The following is a 19,855-nucleotide window of genomic DNA, read 5'->3' as shown; positions in this document are numbered from 1 at the left end:
TTGTGTATCTTGCGGTGCAGTGAGGGGCATTGATAAGGGTATAACAGTTTTTGATTGGTGGTCTTATAGAAGCAAGAAACTCAGACATAAAGAACTGGCTGAGTAAGAAACAAGATGTGTGTGGACGTGTTAGTGTTAGGGCATTATAAAGTGTTTTCTTATGGGTATTATTTATAGGGATAGGACAAATTATTCAGTAGGAATGTTCATTTGGAAAACCATGGCATGCAACGTGGTCTCTGTTAGGCACCTGAATGAGGAAATTATTAGAGTAGATTTGGTGAAAATTAAAACTAGAATTGGTGCAGTTGATTGATTATGTGAAGAAGCAAATGAAGATGTGGTAGACAGAGTTAGGAAGTAATTGTGTAAAAGTAATCAAATTACTTGTAACGATTACATTCTTAGTAATTAAAAAAAAAAAAAATTTACAAGTTGCTTTACATCACACCGACACAGATTGGTCTTATGGCAGCGATGGAATAGAAAAGGGCTAGGAGTGGGAAGGAAGCGGTTGTGGCCTTAATTAAGGTACAGCCCCAGCATTTGCCTGGTGTGAAAATGCGAAACCACAGAAAACCATCTTCAGGGCTGCCAACAGTGGGATTTGAACCCACTATCTCCCAGATGCATGCTCACAGCCTCGCGCCCCTAACCGCATGGCCAACTTGCTCGGTGACAACACATTTCAACATTAGTTACGTCAAGAACATGAAAATGATATATGTGGGTCAAAGAAGCCCCCGTATCAATATCCTCTTTTCCCAAGACTTATGTTAGAAGAAGAAGAAGATCCATTTTAGTTTTGGACATATTTTTCAGTTAGACAGAATAGAACTGACAAGTTTTAACTGCGTAAAAACACCGTTAATTTAAATTTATATTTTCATTCACAACAATCTTGACCAGCGTACACATAACAATGAGTTCTATATCTCCACTTGTGATTGACAACACATTCTGACATTAGTTACGTCAAGAACATGAAATGATATAGTTGGGTCAAATGAACCCTGGTATGAATATCCTCTTTACCCAAGACTTATGTTCCATTTTAGTTTTGGACATATTTTTAAATTAGATAGAATAGGACCGACAAGTTTTAATTGTGTTAAAACACCATTAATTTATGTTACATTTATGTTTTATTCACATTTTTAAAATTATTATCCTGGCATGTTAGTCTTAAGAGATTTTTAATGTTGTTATTATTATTATTAAAGCGTCTTTATTGTGGCGAAGTTAGGGCTCCCGGCCCTTTCTTACACTTAACCACTTCATGTATATACAATGTATATTTTACATAAAATTTAAACATATGAAATCCTTACAACCTAAAGTATAACTAAAGCAACTAAAGTATCACTAACTAAACTAAGGTGAGTAAAGTATAACTAAATTATATACAGGAACACATTGCAATAAACAACCATATTCACTCTCATTCATGCATCCCATTCACACTCAAGAAAGACTGGAAGTGCTTAAAAGATGACGCTGGCAAAGGATTTTAAATTTTGTCTTAGATTTAGCTTCCCTGATGTCATTGGGGAGTTCATTCCACCAGCTCGTGGTGGAGATTGTGAACGATCTGTTGTAGGTTGCGGTTCGATGCACAGGAATTTCTAGCGTACAGCCTGACCGGGTATTGAACAGGTGCAGGGAACTAAGGTAGCGAAATCTGGTGGATAGGTAAGGAGGAGTGTTTTCAGAAAGCACTTGATACACCAAAGTAGTTGCATGGAGTCTATGTCTGCCATTCAGTCGTAACCAAGATAATTGTGTATAGAATGGGGATACATGGGCATATGGTTGTATGTCGAATGCATACCTGATGCATGCAATTTGGGCACGTTGCAGTCTCATGCTTTGCTCGTTATTGATATCAATAAAAACTGTATCACAGTATTCGAGAATTGGAAACAAGAGTGATTGAATGAGCTTTATTTTCAAGGACCAAGGAAATATATTTTTAAACCGCTTCAGAGGATGCAGGCTTTGATATACCTTTTGGCACACTTTCGTCACATGTTGCGACCAGTTCAATGTTTCGCTTATAGCCACACCAAGATTCATAACTGTTTCACAAAATGGAATAATGTTATTGTTTAGTGCTACAGGAGGAATTTCATATTGTTTTAAGGCGTGTAAGTTTTTCGAAGTACCAATGATTATTGCTTGCGTTTTAAGAGGATTAATTTTGAGATTGTTACTCAATGAAAAATTACTAATGAGACTTAAATCAGCATTAACTTTTTCTACAGCACTCTGAATTTTATCAGTTCTTGAGTGGTAGTAGATCTGCAGATCATCAGCATAAAGATGATACTTGCAATGTGTAATCGATTTGGCAACATCATGTAAGTAAATTGCAAACAGCAATGGTCCAAGTACAGACCCTTGGGGGACACCGAGGGGTTTGTTAAGCCACTCAGATCTGCTATTATTTACTTTGACACACTGACGGCGATTTTTGAGGTATGAACTGAAAAAAGTTTATTGTTCCTATATTATATGGTTAAAAAGGTCCCAAACCTTGACCTAAAGGTTGTCTACAGGCTGAAGATGCCCAAATAATGGGTGAAACATGTACATGATAAGTCTACATAAATTCATGTAGATTCAGACCACATTAAACATGGAAAGTATTGAATAGGTGGTTTTATTAAAATATTATCCTTGAGATTTTATGCCTAACGTCGTCTTCAGTATGGAACAATAATGAGAGTTGTTACTTGTAATTACTATGAGAGTTGATTCATTTTGACCTGAAAAGGGCAGACTTTTAGAAAAGCCACTCGAGAGTATTAAAGAGACTTGAGGATGTTCAGTATCAAGAAAGTTAGCCGCTCTGCTTAAGAACGTTGCTCATCATACATCACAGGGAAGCCTTTCTCACCTACACTTTTCCATCTACATAATCGTGCTGCACATCGAAAAAACTTAATATCAGTTGGAAAGGAAGGCAACTCAAGTTCACCCTTGTTGTCAATTACCTTGGATTTCAGCTTGATTGGTTTCTTACTTTTAGAGAGCATTGTCATTCTTTCTGTATGAAGGACAGAGCCAGGAATAGGTAACTGCGCATGCTAACAGGGTCAAGCTGCACACCCAGCAACTGTAAGAATGCCTTGGCACTTTCTTTACAACCAAGTACAGTATGCTTGTCCTGTGTGGGTCAACTCTGTCCGTTCCAAGAAAGTGGGTATTGCTTTTTAACCCATCTGCATCTGCCTTCTCCTATAGCAGAAAGGGCTTGGAAACCATGAATTTTCACACAGTTTATTTGGTTTGTAGACCTCTGAATAAATCGGCATTTGTACTTACACGGAATAGGTTCCTTGTTGCTTGGAGTCCGGGATTCGAAAATCAGTAGGTCTTTTTTTGTGTGGTATGGCTGGAAATGCTCCAGACACAATGGAATGTTGCAGGAGTCGCATTGCTATGTATTTTCCCCTTCTGGTCTTCTTTTGCTGACATGCAACACAGCGTTTTGCAGTTTTAGTTCCTTTGGATTCTGTTGGGGGGGATCTTGACAGGAAAATGTCGGCCAGTCAGTCATGATGGCATTTCTCCAGGTGTAGCTGCCCGTCACTTGACAACGCCTTCTTTGAAGTGATTAGCAATCATTTCCTCATCATCACTACTACTGTAATCAGAGCCTAGAAGTTCGAAATAACGCATTCTTCATCATACTTGCCACTAACAAACACTCGCTTCTGTTCATCAGCCATTGTTTCCAAACAATCTGTTTCGGAGATCACAAGTACTTTTACAAGCACCTCTCAAAAAGTTCTTATATCAGCCCTCATTGTGCAGGCTATCTCATCTCTGGTAAACAGACAGAAAGCAGCATGTCTTGTTTTTGGCGGACAAATGAGAGCTACATACTAATATGCTTATGGCTACAGAGCCCTTTATCGCGTCAGTGTATTGGTACACTTACGGATGCTGTTGGGTTAATGATACATGCCATGCAATCTTGGGCTGCTTCAAACTAACAAACAGCGAAAGGTTGTGACATAGCTTCACCTTCAATCCAACAGCAAGTAGCAGCTGAAACTGAGAAATCCAAACAAGAGGTGGACAACCTCTCTATGGTCATGAAATAGTACAATAGCATCTCAGGTCATGGAGGAGTTTCACTAATAATACCAGGGCAGCTCCAGCCACACCTAGCATTCTTAGAATCAATACTGGCAGCAACATCTACACTATCTGACTGGAACCATCCAACAAAAGGGATACCAGCACATACTTTACAATCTTGGCCTATCTGGAAGATCCTTAATAGGATAAGAATTTGAATGCCTAGAACCAAGGTTACTCAAAAGATGCTGATTGCAACTATGGTGTAATTCAAGATCTTGAGCATCTATTTCACTATTCAAACTGCCCTGTGAAAACTCAACTTGAAAACTTCATTACAGTCAGTACTAATGATGACAGCGACAACAACCAAAATGGTTATGTGCTAATTATGTATCCTAACAGGGAGCATTTCTACCCCTCACATGTGTAAGAGCTTCACAACACCTTCTCAGGCTTCTGTCAAGGCACTCCATGTTCACTTGAGGCAGCACTCTTCCAAAAGGGCCTCTGCAAGGACTGGTAGTGTTTGGGGCGGTGGATTTCTCACTCGGATGCGTAGTCCAATTGGTCCCAGACTTGTTTGATCGGATTTAAGTCGGGACTTCTGGATGGTCACTCTGTTCCTTGCATGTGGTGCTCTTGCACGAATCTCCAACCAATGTTGGCATCATGTGCTCTAGCATTATCATGCATCAATATTGCATTTTCTCGGAGTTGCCTCACATAAGGAATCGTGTGGCACGCAAATCTTATAAGTGTACCGTCGAGCAGTTAAGGATCCAATGTGAGCGTCTGTCAACACCATAACACCATCATCAAGAGTAGATTATACAGCTGTCAAATGAAATCGCTCCCAAAATCTTTTCCATTCTCGCAAATGAGCATCTGAATGATATAACATGAACCGGGATTCATCCGAGAGCAGCACAGGACACCATTGTCTTAGCTCCCGGTGCAGATGATCCCCAGAACATTGCAGTGTCCTGCCACAATATCGTCTGTCCAGTGTGGTACTTGAATGGGCCGTCGGGATCTTGAAAGCCTGTTTTTGACTGTTCGGTCTCTAACCCATATTCCAGAAGCAGGCCAAATACTGCTCAGGTAGAAGAACAAGAAAGTGGCCGATGGCAGTCGTCTTCTGTATCGTCGATATTGCAGCTGTGAATATGAATATCTTGCATCAGTCCTATCGTGAGAGCCCCCAAATGACCAGGCAACATTTTCTGAAAGAACTTGCTGCTCAACTCACTAGGCCACACATGATAAGAAGATTATCAAACCCCAGTATCCCAAGCAATATTCAAGGCGCTATCTCTAGAATTATGAGCTTCCCTGAGGAGCATATCATCATTTTCGAGGAGAAGCTTGAAAAACGGATAACTTCTCATCTTTGCCCACCAACAAAGTCGAGTAAAACATATTACAAGTGCTACAGATGTGAAAAACTGGTGTGCTTGGAGTGTGTAAGAAAGATCTGCTTTGAATGTGTTGAATGAGAGTAACATTGAGAGCCAAGTTCAGCGCTTGCATTTTCCATCCCAAAAAGAGATCAGTCTCATGTGTGGTTAATTTTCAGTGAAGTTGTTATCAGACTTCTTTAATACCCAAGTTAGTGTCCATTTTTGTTGATAGTGTAAAGGATATGTGTGTTTAAATCAAACAGTGCATTCTGAGCAACATAAATTGCTGTGACTATAATGTGAAGGTATGGGGGTTCTAGAATTAACTAATGAAAATGTTGTTGTGGTTTTGGGTTGAATAAAGTATAGTTATTCAAATGAAAACAGCTAGCAATTTCTCTCTCATGTTGTCTCTGTGACCTCACGTCTATGTTAATGTTGCTGAAAATGTACATCCATAGTTACGGGTTAAACTTGTAATAACTTGTCATATCTCTGAACATTTTTCATCTAATTTCCTTTTAAGATGAAGGAATATTGATGCTTTTAATGGGAGTGGATCAGTTTTTTACTCTATCTTATATCTTGTTCAGAAAATAAAACTACTAATGGGACGTTGACATAAAGTGAAACAGATATGAAATAAATTCCAAATCTAAAATGCAAGGTGATGCAGAAGTCGTGCATATAAGTGAATCATTTATAATTTTTTGGTTTTGAAAGAAATGTTGATGTTTAAGCCTCAGACATTAAATAAATAATTTGGAAATCTGCACTTATAAACATGCAAACAATTCTGTGTATTAAATGACTATCATTCACTTTCTCACAAGGATGGATTCTTATCAGAGTTCTTCATAATTGTCAAGAGTTTCTAGTTGTAACATATCAATTTCCACTCCATTTGAAAGTTAGTATAGAGCTCATCAGTGGTTACTAAATTGTTAACATAGATGTGTTATTTGAGATACTCTAAAGAAATAAATGCAGGTCTAACAAATATGAGGATAAGTTGGAATAATGGACTTCTAATTTGCAACCTAACATTTAGAAAGTTTTGTCCACTGTTCAGCATTCAACTTTTCCATACTTTCTTTCCCTTTTGAAGAATGCAAAAGTAAAAGAGAATGTTATTGGAAAGGTATTTCAAACAATATGCAACTTCTGCACCACCTTGTATATTGACTGATTGTCTTTTCATACTCAGCTTAAGTTGAAGTGTCAGCCTTATGATATCATTATGATTTCTTTTCCTTGTATGATTGCTGTTAATTTATTTTGGTGCTTGTTCCAGTACACACTCTGGACATCTGGAACGTCATTGAAGCTTTTCGTGAAAATGGACTCAACACGTTAGAGCCACAAACCGAAGTGAATGTGTCTAGGCTGGAGACGTTGGTGTCCAGCTTGTATCACAACCTGAACAAGAGGCTACCAGTGGTACAACAAGTACATGTGGAGTCTTGTTCCAGCCTGCTACTCAATTGGCTACTGTCTGCATACTCTGTGTGAGTCTGTCTTTTTTTTTTTTCCACTTGGTTTAAGGCCACATCTACATGATGGACTTGAAGCATGATTTATTGGTGTGATAAAAAAATAATTTTTTGCTTATATTGTTTTCTGTAATATTTCAGAAGAGTTCCTTTGTTATTGTATAACAGTTGTACAAAGTTATGCTTTATATTTTTTTCCCCCTTTCAAAACTGGTGGAGCCAGAGGTGTGAACTGTATTGCACAAGTCACACATGGACATGGCCCTGTTATATGGCTAGATGCCCTTCCTGATGTGCAGGGATATATTCATGAGAGAGAGCATGTGTGCAAGATGGAGGAATTTGCCAGACATGGATAAAATCCCCAAACAAGCCATGAATTGAACCCAGAACCCTCTAAACCAAAGGCCATGGTGTTGACAATTAAACCAAAGAGCCAGGTGGTCAAAATATGTCTCCAGCTTCACCAAACAACAGTGTCTAACATGCGTGCTGCACAGTAGATTTGGAAATCACAGATGAATCTGATTCTTTTACAGTACAAGAAGTTGTGATTGAATTCCTTACAGAAGAAGTCATCTTCCTCTATAGTATCCATACTTGACTCAAAAATGTGTATGGTGACAATGCAGTTGATAGCTGTGCAGACAAATGATGGAAGAGGCACCACGGGACTGGAGGATGGTTGTGATTGAATTCCTCACAGCAGAAGAAGTCTTCCCCTATAGTATCCATACTTGACTCAAAAATGTGTTCAGTGACAATGCTGTTGATAGCTGTGCAGACAAATGATAGAAGAGACACCACTAGACTGGAGGATAGAACACTAGCATTGGCTGTGACAAAAGATGACAATGATTTGTTGGTGAGATCATCAAAGATGAGTCACATCATAATCTATCTTCATTGTTACAGAGTAATTAGCTGTGATCACCACCATTCCATCCAGTGGGTCTCAAATATCTTGATAGATAAGCAAAATGAGGTCCAGAAAGACATCTATTCAGAACGTTTACAACGTTACACAAGCGAGGGAAATTTTTCTGTGCTCGTGTCAGTGGCACCAGCTGCTACTCGTTTCTGAGTATACAAATTCTTCTACTTACAGTTCACTAGTGCCCAGTGCTGTTTGTGCTTGTACTTTTAATGACTGAACAAGCCAATTCTAGCATGAAACGTGTCCACACAGATTGCACTCTATGGATGGGGGGAGGGCAAGGCTACATCTGACAGAGTATGTATAACTATCATTTAACCTCTTCATGACTGTGACACTCTTGCTCAAACAGTTCAACAGCAGTAGAGGTGGTTTGGTGGTAAAGCAAGCGATCCAAGAGTGTCCCAGGATTGGACATTGATGCTTGTGACATTTGGTTTGTTTAAGCCGGTATTTGTAACACTTCAAAGGGGCACCTTGGGGTCTTGTGCCTGAGGAAAGTTCGCCATGAAGGAATTGGTAAGGAAGCCTGCTGTCTCTTATACAGCATACATGCCCAGTCTACCACAGCCAATGGCCAGTGTTAGAGGCTTCTACACTGTTCATACACGATCTCAAGAACTGCAAAATTGGAGACAAGGTTCTCCCATTTGATATTTAAGATTAAACATAGTTTCTGCTGATGAAAAAATTCAAGCTTCTTGATATATCAGCAGTACAGGGTCCAGGTCCAGTAGACAAAACTGGAATTCACTGTTATGCACCAGAGGTGAAGAGACCCCCCCCATGGCATTGCACAGTAAGACTCCATCACATCATCATGATGCTGTTTTTGTTGTAGTTAAAAATAAATGTGATAGAAAGGAAGGCCTAAAAAAGTAGGGCTATTAGGCAGTATCATATGGCTGATAAAGCAGACATGAGGGAGTTTAAAAAAAGTAAATATGATTGGTGGAAAACGGTAAATAAAAATGTAAACAGACTCTGGGATAGGTTTAAAGCAATTGTTGAGGAATTTGAAAACAGGTTTGTACCATTAAAGGTGGTAAGGAATGGTAAAAAGACCCACCTTATTATAATAGAGAAATAAAGAGACTAAGAAGGAGGCAGATTGGATAGAAATAGAGTTAGAAATGGCTGTGGAAGTAAGGAAAATTGAAGGAACTTACTAGGAAACTGAATCTAGCAAAGAAGTCAGCTAAGGATAACATTATGCAAGCATAATTGGCAGTCATACAAATTTTAGTGAAAAATGGAAGGGTATGTACAGGTACTTTAAGGCAGAAACAGGTTCCAAGAAGGACATTCCAGGAATTATTAATGAACAGGCGGAGTATGTATGTAAGGATCTTCAAAAGGCAGAAGTATTCAATCAGTAGTATGTAAAGATTGTTGGTTACAAGGATAATGTCCAGATAGAGGATGTGATAATGCCAAAGAAGTATTAAAATTTACATATGATAACAATGACATGTACAAAGATACAAAAGTTGAACACTAGAAAAGCGGTTGGAATTGATAAGATTTCCGGGGATGGTCTAAAGACAATCGGTTGGGATATAGTACCACATCTGAAGTACTTATTTGACTATTGTTTGCATGAAGGAGCTGTACCAAATGAATGGCGAGTTGCTATAGTAGCCCGTTTGTATGAAGGAAAGGGTGATCGACATAAAGCTGATAAATACAGACCAGTAAGTTTGACATGCATTGTATGTAAGCTTTGGAAAGACATTCTTTCTAATTATATTAGATATGTTCGTGAAATTAATAACTGGTTCAATAGAAGGCAGTTCAGGATTAGGAAAGGTTATTCCACTGAAGCTCAGCTTGTAGGATTTCAGCAAGGTATAGCAAATATCTTGGATTCAGGAGGTCAAATGGATTGTATTGCGATTCACCTGTCTAAAGCATATGATAGGGTGGATCATGGGAGACTACTGGCAAAATTGAGTGCAATTGGACTAGAAAAAAGTGTGACTGAATGGGTTGCTATATTTCTAGAAAATAGATCTCAGAGAATTAGAGTAGGCAAAGCTTTATGTGACCCTGTAATAATTAAGAGGGGAATTCCTCAAGGTAGTATTATTGGACCTGTATATTTTCTTACAGCCTATATATAACTAAATGATATGAGTAAAGAAGTGGAATCAGAGATGAGGCTTTTTGCAGATGATGTTATTCTGTATAGAGTAATCATTAATTTACAAGAGAGTGAGCAACTGCAAAATGACCTTGATAATGTTGTGAGATGGATAGCAGGCAATGGTATAATGATAAACGTGGTTAAGTCAGGTTGTGATTTTCACAAATAGGTAAAGTCCTCTCAGTTTTAATTACTGTGTTGATGGGGTGAAAGTTCCTTATGGGGATCACTGTAAATACCTAGGTGTTAACCCGTTAAGTGGGGAGCGAGCTCTCCCTCGTTACCCACTGCGGGGGGAGGTGTTTTCATCATTTTTTTTTTTTTAAATACTTGGAATTATGCAACCCAACATGTATCTGTCTAATATTACTTGTATATTGTGACAATAAGACACATTAATTTCAATACTGCACCGCATATTCACGATAAAGAACAATTTTTAAGCAAGACGTTTTTTAGCGCAACAAACGCATAAGTCTCATATTTCCATTTTTTTCTCTTATGGGCTTTGTAATAGTTACTTTCCGAAACTTGTACACAAGCAGTAAACATTTACGAATCAAACTACCATTGTAGTCCCACAAGCACTATAAAATGTTGTTATACTGTACTATTATTACACTAGTGAAGAATATAAAAATGATCAGAGAAAAATGTACTCACCGAATATGTACTTTCTTCTCTTGTTCTGGATATGAAACTGCCGAGTCAGTAATTTCACTCGGAGACTTTCACTATATATCCACACACAGTGTCGGTGACAATGGGGGGTGGGGGTAGTGCTCCTCCACATTTTGGGAAAAATAAATTTTTTATTGTATTTTAGCCGTCTAAAAGATAAGTAAAAATTGCTGTTCAAATGTAGGCCCTACCATTTTGTTGCTACTTTCTTTATTCCCCAGTCGCCGGCACTGTCTACACGCACGCACACACGCACACACACACACACAAATTTGCACAACTATGAACACTATTCACAATACATGTGCAATGGACGCCTCTGAATACAAAATTTAGCGGTGTGGTACACTCCGAAGCAAGGAACCGGGCACAGTGCTACATTGCAGATTTTGCAGCAGTGCTGTGTCTCCTTTCTTTTATTATTTGCATTGCAGACAACATCTCTTGCCTGCAATTGGTTTCGTATTTGAGGGGGAATTGAAATCCGGGAAGTGCCTTCCCGAGAATCAATCCGAAGTGTCATTTGATAGTGACACCACTGATCTGACTGGCTGGGCTTCAGTGGGGGTTGATTTATCATACTTGTCAAAAAGCTTCTGGATAACGTGCATACGAAATTGTGAGTGAATTTTCCTCCTTGTTTTTGATATATAACAAAGGAATTGAACATTATATCCAACAAGTGCCTGAAAATCTTTTGGTAGAAATTCTTTATTTACTTTCGGGCTGTACTGTACGGGACCATACACTGATCAGATAAATCGACCCCACCCATTGAGTCATTATAATCTATACACGACAGGCTTTTCTACTGTGTCCTCTTTCCTGTTTTTCACAGTGTGCATTTCGGCATCATGTATGCTACTTAGCATACACACATCCCTCTTATCTCTCCACTTGAGAGCAATGAGTTTGTTACGATAAGCAAATGCAATTTCCCCCTTTTTTTGTTTTTTCCCCATTACATCTTTTGGGAGATTTTTTCTGTTCGGTCGTACGGTGCCTACAGCATCTGTCTGAATGTCATTGAGCAGGTCAAATAACTCTGGACTACTGTAGTAATTATCCAGAGCTATTAGATAACCCTTATTCAGGAGACCTTCGGCCAGTGTAAATACAACTTTGGAAGGACTAGTGTACTCAGAAATATCTATTCCACAAACTTCGTTTACCAGATCTGTTTCCCTCCCCGTATACCATAGGAGGTTCCACACATACCCAGATTTAGCTTCACATAACTTATAAGATTCCATACCAAAGCGCGACCTTTTCTTTGGTATGTATACCTTCCATCCCAGCCTACCTTTCCACAATAACAGGCTCTCATCAATGGATAGGCGATCGCCTGGAGTACATGTGGTTCTGAATTTTGATAATAGGTCATCTAGAACTGGCTTCACTTTATACAATTTGGGATGAACCTGTCTATTATAAGCTTCATTGTCCACAAGAAGGAAAAAATTTCAGTAAAAGGAAAAATCGTTTCTCAGACATAATTTCATAAAATACAGGAGTAGCTAACGGTTTATTACGAGAAAAGTAATGGACTAATTTCGGCTTCTGAACAATACCCTGCAGTAATAAGATTCCTAAAAAAAAAGTTTTTTTCATTTTTGTTAGTGGATACCCAGTCTCTCTCATGACTTCTTCTTTTCGATGATGATGCTTGTAGTTTAAAAGGGCCTAACATCGAGGTCATCGGCCCCTTCTTCTTTTCACTTTTGCCATCAAAGAATTCGAGGTAATTGTTTGCTGAGCATACAGATTTGTTTGCTGTGCAATAAGATCACAAAGTCCGTCATCTATTAAAAAAAAAATTGTAAATTTCTTCGGGCTGTTTCTTATCTAAAAAAAGTTCACCCTGGATTCCAGCATTGTAATTTGTTGGAAATCTTGCTCGCTTACAACCCCGCACATCCCATTCACCCTGTACAGCGGCAGGATTACCGTCATTCGCAGTTTCAGTTTCACTGCTTTCACTGGAACTCGAACTCCGTACCAATTGAAAGTGTCTTGGAACCCTACTAGAAAAGCTAGTTCCCAGAATATTTACTAATAATGGAGATTCATCGTCACTTTCTGAACTGAAATCACTATAGCTTTCATCTTCGCTATTTTCAAGGATATCACGAATAGTACAGTCACTTGGAATATCTCTCGCTATCGCCACAATACGAGGTTCAGTGACCATACTCCGCAATCATCTATATAATTGCAAGTTATATAACATTTGAAGAACCATATTGCAAATTTATTCCTGAGCCTTGTGATGATTTTTCTACCTGGCACACTAGCAAAGTCAACAGTAACTTAGAAGACAAAATACTGTGTAGTCGACATACTTTGTCCTTGTGGTAGCTTCCGCATGGGGGAAGTTGTAATAATAATAATAATAATAATAATAATAATAATAATAATAATAATAATAATAATAATAATAATAATAATAATAATAAAACAAAACTCTAACACATTTCAAAAACACAAAAGGAACAGATTGAAGCTTCTATATATCGCGAACTTAGTACAGCGCAGGACCAGTCATGCGGCCCACTAATGAACGCATGGGCTGAATGTGATGCGGTGCTTAAGGCATTTTTGCATTGAACAAAACGAACGAAATAGAAAGGGGATTCCTTGTCGCAATACTGTTCTTACTATGTAGTTCAAAAAAATCGTAGAGATGGCAGCACCTTCCAAAGCATGTGAGGAAAGTTTCAAGGCTCGCGCCTAATACTGAAGATAGAAAAAAATAAAAACTGTCGCGCGTCTGGAGCCACATCACCTACCCTAGCGCAGAGTTTGAAGTGCGGCTGGAGCCGCAAGCCCCGCTCTACGGGTTAATATAAGGAAAGATCTTCATTGGGGTAATCACATAAATGGGATTGTAAATAAAGTGTACTGATCTCTGCACATGGTTATGAGGGTGTTTAGTGGTTGTAGTAAGGATGTAAAGGAGAGGGCATATAAGTCTCTGGTAAGACCCCAACTAGAGTATGGTTCCAGTGTATGGGACCCTCGCCAGGATTAATTGATTCAAGAACTGGAAAAATTCCAAAGAAAAGCAGCTCGATTTGTTCTGAGTAATTTCCAACAAAAAGTAGCGTTACAAAAATGTTGCAAAGTTTGGGCTGGAAAGACTTGGGAGAAAGAAGACAAGCTGCTCGACTAAGTGATATGTTCTGAGCTGTCAACGGAGAGATGGTGTGGAATGACATTAGTAGATGAATAAGTTTGAGTGGTTTCTCTAAAAGTAGGAAAGATTAGAATATGAAGATAAAGTTGGAATTCAAGAGGACAAATTGGGGCAAATATTTGTTTATAGGAAGGGGAACTAGGGATTGAAATAACTTACCAAGGGAGATGTTCAGTAAATATCCAATTTCTTTGAAATTAGTTTGAAAGTAATTGCAAAATTGATATAGACTTTTCACCCTTATGCCACATGTAACACCTTCAAATTAATGCAGAACTGTTTGTCTGTTTGTGAAAGCCCTAATGAAGTTGAAAGGATCCACGCAAAAGAAACATGAATGCAATACTTCATCCCCATGGGTACCATAAGCTCTACTGCCAATGCTCCCTGCTGTTGTAGAACCTGGTGGTTATTTTTCTTTTGTTCCCTTCTGCGATCTTTTTTTTTTTTTTTTTTTTTGAGACTCGTGCCTTCGTCCATGTTGTTCAGAAGGTTATGGGTTCCCCTGGACAAGATGTCGCCACATCTGACAATCAGACACTACATCCTCCCAGTTGTCACTGTCGTATTGACATTTTTTTTCATTTTAGACTCAAGAATATGGCTTTTGCTGTTCTCCCTGATTGCTCATTCTTCAATTGAGAATACATTTGCTTGTGTTAGGCATCCAAGCAACATTGCTAGTCCATCAAAGTGTATGTTTGGTAACCTGTGCCTTAATGCTCATGGTCTTCTGTTAATATTCCAATTCTCACATCCATAAGTGAGTGTTGCTATCACTATGGCTAGGTCTGGACTCTGAAGTCGTGATTGTCGATATCACCAAACATCACACCAGCACATCTGAGGTGGGTATATTTCAGCATCTGTATTAGCCATTGCCGAAAAGTGGATGGTAAATTAAGGAAAGTTGTTATATCATATATTGTGCTAGGTCTCATATCGACTATGATGAAAAAAGCTGCCTTGTGGTGTTTGATGCTGCTTGCTAAAACAAATCTTGTGTTTTGTTAATGTAAAGTTCTAAGCCAATATTATTACATGCTTGGTTAAATACATTCAGAATAATAAATCTTCCTTTTTTTTGGCTAGAATATCATTGTTGTATCTGTATTGGAGTTCGATAACTACAGTTCAGGAGACTTTCTTTTGCTACCTGTGAGCGTTAGAAATTCATTGTGAATGAAGGAGCCCTACTCTGCTCTTCTCCACTATAGAACCTGAAGTAATGTTGTATTTACAATATTAAGTGTACCTGACATAACTCTTCCACAAAAAGTTTCCCGTGTTGATAGGAAAAATCAGGCATAATACAGGCATACATTAAGAGCATCTACACTGGAATCGTGTATGGTTTGGAAGACGAAAACGTCATTGCGGGAGGAAGGATACTTCAAGAAAACCTACACTGAAGAGCAGCCGTCGGGTGTGAAACAAGCTGCAAAGAATGTTTTATCACAGAACTAACTGGTAGTGTGCAAATGTTAGTATGTAATATGATATACTTTAGAATAGATTGCTGTCGGGAAGTGCAAAGGGGTGTTATTATTGGAAAGGGTGGAGCATGCTTTGGATTTGACTTGGAAATTTTCTGAGCAGTGGGTAGGGGTATTACGGATAACCCACTTCAAAGATTTGTACCTGTGTCATTGGGTGTTGGGGATATCATAATAAATAAAACACTGAATCACTTTACTTCGTCATGGCTGCCATCTTTATTCTTACTTACTACAACCCAGTACAAAACAAAAGCATAAATACAAGCGATATGGCAGTTCCCAGTAGGTCCGCTAGATAGCAGGAATTCATACTTTAAATACTAAACTATGTACAGTGAGATTGCATATTCAAATCACATAACGCCATTAGAGTGTGTACGAGTCCTTTTCTATGAATTTCCAACATCCTCCCCACCCTGGTCTATCTCGAGTGGGATGACCAGCTGGACAGGCCGTGTCACATGGTTTCCGTCCAAGGTGCGAAGAATAACCGTTCTAGTTCTCCAGTCACGTCCTTCGCGTAATTCTTTGACCCGTGCTTTATTCCACATGTGCCTTGGGCATGTATCCTCTTGTAGTAAAACTACGTCACCGACCCTGATTCTTGACCCGTGGTCTCTGGGCTGGCGAACTTCGTGAAAATTCCGTAATAGTACCAAATACTCTTTACTCAACGCTTCCGGAAGTCATCAGCCATTTGCTGGAGTAGTCTGAAGGTTCTAACAAGGTCTCGCCTAGGTGGTTCTGGTCCAGTAGGTATCGTGGTGAGTCGATCGCCAATGAGGAAGTGGGCTGGAGTCAATACACCACCATTATCATCATGTTGCGTCAAGGGTCTTGTGTTAAATACGGCTTCTATGCTGGTCAAAACAGTCCATAGCCCTTCATCATCAATAGTGGAATGTCCAAATATTTTCCGTAGACATCGCTTGGTGAGGCCGATTAGTCTTTCCCACCATCCTCCCCACCAAGCGGCACGTGGGGCAATGAACTTCCATGTAATACCTTGCTGGGCCATATAGTGGTGTGTCTGTGCTGCTGTCAGTTCTCTCCACAAGTCTGTTAACTCTGCATTCGCTGAATGGAATGTCTGAGCGTTGTCGCTGTAGATCGTGTGTGGTATACCGCGTTGGCCTATAAACCTCTGCAAGGCGTGTAGGAATTTTTCTGTCGACATGTCACCGCACAGTTCCAAATGTAAGGCACGCGTTGTTGCACAGGTGAATAATGCAATGTAGGCTTTCTTCACGAGGTTGCCAGAAGTAACGTACAGTGGTCCTGCAAAGTCTAGTCACGTTACTTCGAATGGTCTGCCATCTTTATTCTTACTTACTACAACCCAGTACAAAACAAAAGCATAAATACAAGCGATATGGCAGTTCCCAGTAGCTCCGCTAGATAGCAGGAGCTCATACTTTAAATACTATACTATGTACAGTGAGAATGCATATTCAAATCACATAACGCCGTTAGAGTGTGTACGAGTCCTTTTCTTTGAATCTCCAACATTGGGATTGATTTTTTTTGTTGTTGTTGGAACTTTCAAAAAATATGTTTCACTTAAAATTTCATTGTTGATGAATAGTAACAGCCTTAAATTTGCTCCAGTATTTTGTGGTGATAGATTGTGTCTCGGAGGATATTTAAAAGAGATCATTGTTCTGTGATGTTTTTAATGATGTAACATGCTTAAGTTTCATGCCATTTATTATAACTCCATTTGTTTTATGGAGGGGAAGTATACGTCAAAACATTGTACCAGTAGGAAACCCCATACTTATCATATTTGTTCTACTGATCCATAGTCATATCTATTTGCACTCTGTACTATCCTATAATTTCTCCTTCTGACAGGCTGGAGGATTCCTTAATATTACCTCTCCCATGTATAAACATTGTAGAAAGCATAAAATATTGTATAGCTATTGATGGCTTTATTGTTGTAGGGAAAACGTTGGTAAGATCCGTGTCTTCTCCATCAAAGTCGCCTTGGCTACCATGTGTGCAGGCAAGCTGATGGACAAACTCAGGTGTAAGTAACCTTGCAACATATATTGGGGAACTGGTAAATTTATTGTTTGTTCCAAGTGTATGCATAAATAAGTCTTTTCTGGTTTCACTAAGAGATGGCGCCAGCGAACAGTACGTAGCGTATGAATTTGACTCATACGTCACTTTGTTCGTCTGACATTAACCTACCAACACACATAAGTTGAGTCCGCCAACCACTAGCATCTGTGTTGTATCATTCAGTGATCATGTCGACGTTTGTGCCTGGAAAAGAACATTTGTGGCATGCATTGCTTTTCTTATCTAATCAAAAGAAAAAGGCTGTGAAAAGTCATCGTTTGCTGGTAGAAACATATGGTGAACATGCTCCAGCAATTAGAACATGTGAGACATGGTTTCGACGATTTAAACGTGGTGATTTCAATGTGAAAGACAGTGTGCGCTCTGGTAGACCACAAAAGTGTGAAGATGAGCAATTGCAGGCATTATCGCCAACAAATTATTAATTTAAAGCACACATTGTTCGAAAGACGACCGGAATGGACCAGAAGACATGGCAAAGTGATTTTGTTACACAACAGTGCGCCGTCTCACACAGCAAAACCAGTGAAAGACACCTTGAAATCGCTTGGATGGGACATTCTTCTACACCCGCCGTACTGTCGTGACCCGGCGCCATCCGACTATCACCTCTTTGCATCAATGGGGCATGCACTCGCAGAGCAGCACTTCAGCAACTTCGAGGATGTTGGAAAATGGCTCGACAAATGGTTTGCCGCTAAAGACAAACAGTTTTTCTCACATGGTATTCATAACTTACTTGAAAGATGGGCGAAGTGTGTAGAAGCTGGTGGCCAATGTTTTGAATAAACGAAAAGTGAATTTCCCTTCAAAATTACATGTTCTCTGTACCACAAAAACTGGCAAAAACTTATGCATACACCTGGTATATAGGAGAAATAGAGCTGTCATCAGTGTATGAATGATAACTGACAGTAGCTTCACAGTGGGGTACTTACTAGGTCACACAGAGAAAGATAGGAACACATAATTGGTTAATCAGAATGATTGACCGGGCGAGTTGGCCGTGCGGTTAGGAGCGCACGGCTGTGAACTTGCATCCAGGAGATAGTGGGTTCAAATCACACTGTCGGCAACCCTGAAGATAGTTTTCCATGGTTTCCCATTTTCACACCAGGGCTGTACCTTAATTAAGGCCACGATCACTTCTTTCCCACTCCTAGGCTTTTCCTATCCCATCGTCACCATAAGACCTATCTGTGTCGGTGCGATGTAAAGCCATTAGCAGAATGATTTATCAGCATGGGAAGAAGAAGCAAGTATAAACACGAAAACACAGAAAGAGAAGGGTCTTATCCACGTTTTCATAAACTGCCATCTTGAAGCAGATATGCCCTCTCCTCATTAATCTCAGGTTATAAAAGACTAAGAAGAAAGGACAAACACAAAAGGAGAAAAGGATCCCAAAAGGTCAATATTAGTAATGGAAAGCAACAAACAAGTGACAAATCTAGGAATGTACAGGGTGTAACAATAAGATAGGCCAAATTTTCAGGACACATTCCTATCTTGTAGAAGAAGAAAGTAGGGTCTGTTATATGGTGAAGGGTCTGAAGACAATTTATTTCCTTGTTAGAACTCATTTTCTACAACTCAACATAGTACATCAATCATCGGAAATACACAGAAACAGAATGTACCTACACACCACATGAAACTCTTCTGCATCCAGGATTCAATGTGACGGTGGGTTATGCATGTATCAATGCTAACGGAAGGCATTCTGAACATTCCATGTAAGAAAGAGTTTCATGTGGTATGCTGGTATGTTCTGTTCCTGAGTGTTTCCCATGATTAATGTATTATGTAGGGTTGCAGAAAATGAGTTCTAACATAGAGATAAGCATTTCTGGACCCGTGTCCTTGTAACATATTTTCTTCTTCTACACGTGAGGAATGTGTCCTGAAAATTTGACTGTACCTTATTGATACACCTGTATAGAAAGACAGGAATATTGAAAGGAAAACATAATAGGATGAACGCAATGACAGGCTGGTAGGAAATGAGGGAGCAATAGGAAGAGATCATGTAATCGTCCCATCCCTTATTTTCAATTAAAAAATTGGATTTTAAAAATTCATCACATAATCGTTGCATGTTCAAATTTTGTGCATCAAGCTGTTTAAAAGGTAAATGGAACTGCAATGTAAATTGCATATGAATGCACAATTCAAATATGTATATGGCTGATGGGTAGCTTAGCAACACTGTCACATTTGCGAGATGTCGCACAATGTATAAATAAATAAATAAATAAATAAATAAATAAATAAATAAATAAATAAATAAATAAATAAATAAATAAATAAATAAATAAAT

At 39.0% G+C, this 19,855-nt stretch overlaps 1 protein-coding gene across 1 annotated transcript in view; it reads left to right on the top strand.

Annotated features, from left to right (window-relative positions):
- Dyb (Dystrobrevin) overlaps positions 1-19,855 on the top strand; it is a 322,401-nt gene that overhangs the window by 120,553 nt on the left and 181,993 nt on the right. The window contains exons 3-4 of the mRNA XM_067149300.2: positions 6,787-7,000; positions 17,391-17,476. Of these exons, the coding sequence (XP_067005401.1) occupies positions 6,787-7,000; positions 17,391-17,476 (300 nt within the window). The remainder of the gene's footprint in view (positions 1-6,786; positions 7,001-17,390; positions 17,477-19,855) is intronic.

This window comes from Anabrus simplex, chromosome 6, assembly GCF_040414725.1.
Source record: "Anabrus simplex isolate iqAnaSimp1 chromosome 6, ASM4041472v1, whole genome shotgun sequence".
NCBI classification, from domain to species: Eukaryota; Metazoa; Arthropoda; class Insecta; order Orthoptera; family Tettigoniidae; genus Anabrus; species Anabrus simplex.
Note: the sequence above shows the minus strand (reverse complement) of the source record. Positions and strands in the feature narration are given on the sequence as shown.